Raw genomic sequence first — 2842 nt, 5'->3', positions numbered from 1 at the left:
AATAATGTAATTTCTCTTCATGTTCTCTTCTTTCTTTTTTTTTCTTTCATAATTGTAGATGGATTTGCACAGGAAACTCCCATACAGAGCCCTGTATCCATCACCGTGTCACGAGGAAATGCAGATCTGAAGTGTCATTTTAAAGACTTCTCTGGAAATTTTGATAACACTGTCATACACTGGTACCAACAGAAGGAGAATAGAGCTCCAGAGAGGATGATCTACTTTACATCAGGGACAGTAGTACCAGATGAGAACTTCCAAAGGAACAGGTATATGATGCAAACTGTTTCTAGACAGAAACTTTGCACTCTTACAATAAGAAATGTAATTCCAGATGATGCTGCGACTTACTATTGTGCCTACTGGACCCTCACTGTGGCAGAAGTGAGAACAATCACCTCAGCAAATACTTCCTCGGCAGCTCAACCACAAATCATAGAGTCATCGAATCATAGAAACAAACACCAAGGTTGGAAAAGACCTACAAGAACATCCAGTCCAAACGTCCACCTATCGTCTAGACTTCTCACTAGTCCATGTCCCTCAGTACAGCATCTAAACGTTCCTTCAACACCTCCAGAGTTGGTGACTCCACCACCTCCCTGGGCAGCCCATTCCAGCACCTCACCCCTCTTTCAGAAAAGCAGTATTTCCTAACATCCAGCCTGAATCTCCCCTGGTGCAACTTGAGGCCATTCCCTCCAGTCCTATCACTTAATGATCATTTGAAAGATACCACATCAACTCCCATGGTGTGGATGAGCCACTCAGCCAGAAGCACTTCCATCCAAGTCTCTCCGAAGATTAGGATATCTACTTATATCAAATGATGGATTCTGAAGCTATCTGCAAATGTTAACCATTTCTTCAGTGACAAATCTATTTGGTGATAATCTTAACCTGGAAAGCTATATTGTTGGAAGGGAATCTGCTGAGCACATGTGTCTTCTTGCAACAGATACCACAAAGTTTGCTTGGGTGGATGAGAAGCTTGACATGACCCAGCAGTTAGCATTGGCAGCCCGGGAGGCCATTTCTGTTCTGGGCTGCATTAAAAGAGGAGTGGCCAGCAAGGAGAGGGAGATGGTGGTCCTCCTCTACTCGGCTCTTGTGAGGCCCCATCTGGAGTACAAGAAAGACACAGAGCTCCTGAGCGAGTTCAGAGGAGTGCCACCAAGATGATGAGAGGGCTGGAGCACCTCTCCTATGAAGAAAGATTGAGGGAACTGGGCTTGTTTAGTTTGGAGAGGAGAAGGCTCCGGGGAGACCTCATTGTGGCCTTGCAATACTAGAAGGGAGCAAATAACAGGAGGGGGAACAATTGTTTACGATGGTGGATAGTGATAGGACAAGGGGGAATGGCTTTAAACCACGATAGGGGAGGTTTAGCTTAGATATTAGGAGGAATTTTTTCACTCAGAGGGTGGTAATGCACTGGAACAGGTTGTCCAAGGAGGTTGTGGATGCCCCATCCCTGGAGGCGTTCAAGGCCAGGCTGGACGTGGCTCTGGGCAGCCTAGTCTAGTGGTTGGCAACCCTGCACGCAGCAGGGGCTTGAAACTAGATGATCTTTGAGGTCCTTTTCAGCCCAGGTCATTTTATGATTCCCTGATTCTATGATTTGTAATTATGCCTACTGGGAGACTTGCTGTGTTAGAAATCTTCAGTACAAAACTTAGACAGCAGCTGGCACTTAGGCATTAGTTGTGTGAGATCTCATCACTACCATACTCCTTTCATATTCATCTAGAATCAGGTATCGCATTTTGTCATGCTGCAGATGGGTGAGAAGGCAACGGCAGCTGAATGGGGTCCCTCATGGAAAAGGGACATTCCTCCCATCCACTCTGAGTGACGGCACATGCTCACTGCCCACCAAAGTGGCCTCTAGACGGGCAGCTTTCCACCCGATGCCCAGGTGGACCTGCTATATTTGCCTGCACCTTCCAGCCAGAGCAGGATGGAGGACATGGACCTGTACTACAGCAGTCCAACTTCTGCCAAGCTTCTGGCACCTGTATGTCCCAAAGTAGCAATGGCAGGACCAAGGCCAGCACAGCACTTCTGATAATGTTGCAGCTCTTTGGACAGCTATAAATTAAACTTGCATATTTGCAGGAAGAAACCACCAAGAACTGTTAGTAAAATTCAGTAGATTTGCTGCTTCTGATAGCAGCTCTTTCTTTCACAGAGAGAAAGCTGCTAGGAACTAGAGGCAAGACAGGCTGAAAGAAAAATCCCCAGGTGTAGATTATCCCCCATAATTGGAGAGTGCTCAAAATCCCACAGAGATGAAGGAAAAGACTGTGCATGAGAATCTGCAATCAGTTTAGTATCAGAAATAGGAGGTGCCTATCTTTGAGACACCCAGAATGCAGAAGCAGTGGATGGCAGAAAGCGGGGAGAGGGCTGCTCTTCATCAAGTGTTCCAATGTCAATATTGCGCTTTGTTTTCATGAGATTTGAGGTTCCGTGATAAATGCCAGTTGACAGAACAATCCTAAGGCCTATGTGGAGAATTAGGATAGGGAAGCATATTCTATTTTAACGAGAAAATACTGAAGCAGCATGAAACACGATGACAGATGTTCTACAAATGCCTCTCCGGCAGGTTAAGAACATGGTAAGAACACAGAAGTGAGTGCATTGCTCCTGCTGTCCTGCAGGTGTCCTGCACGTTTATACTAGGAAGGATTTCCATTTCAGCTAAAGATGAGCGTATGTCCAGGTCTGATAAAGTTGTCATGTTACCAAGAGCCTGGGAAACAGCTAAGTATGAAGACAGCTGCCCCAAAAGGCAGAGAACCACAGTGCAGCTGCCACTCGCTGTGGGACACCC

At 46.2% G+C, this 2842-nt stretch overlaps 1 protein-coding gene across 1 annotated transcript in view; it reads left to right on the top strand.

Moving 5' to 3' along the window:
- LOC110393233 (immunoglobulin kappa light chain) overlaps positions 1–2842 on the top strand; it is a 41667-nt gene that overhangs the window by 9891 nt on the left and 28934 nt on the right. Inside the window, exon 2 of the mRNA XM_021385865.1 lies at positions 59–373. Within this exon, the coding sequence (XP_021241540.1) occupies positions 59–373 (315 nt within the window). The remainder of the gene's footprint in view (positions 1–58; positions 374–2842) is intronic.

Source organism: Numida meleagris, chromosome 2 (genome assembly GCF_002078875.1).
Source record: "Numida meleagris isolate 19003 breed g44 Domestic line chromosome 2, NumMel1.0, whole genome shotgun sequence".
NCBI lineage: Eukaryota > Metazoa > Chordata > Aves > Galliformes > Numididae > Numida > Numida meleagris.
The sequence above is the reverse complement of the archived record's forward strand: the minus strand, read 5'-3'. Positions and strand labels throughout refer to the sequence as shown.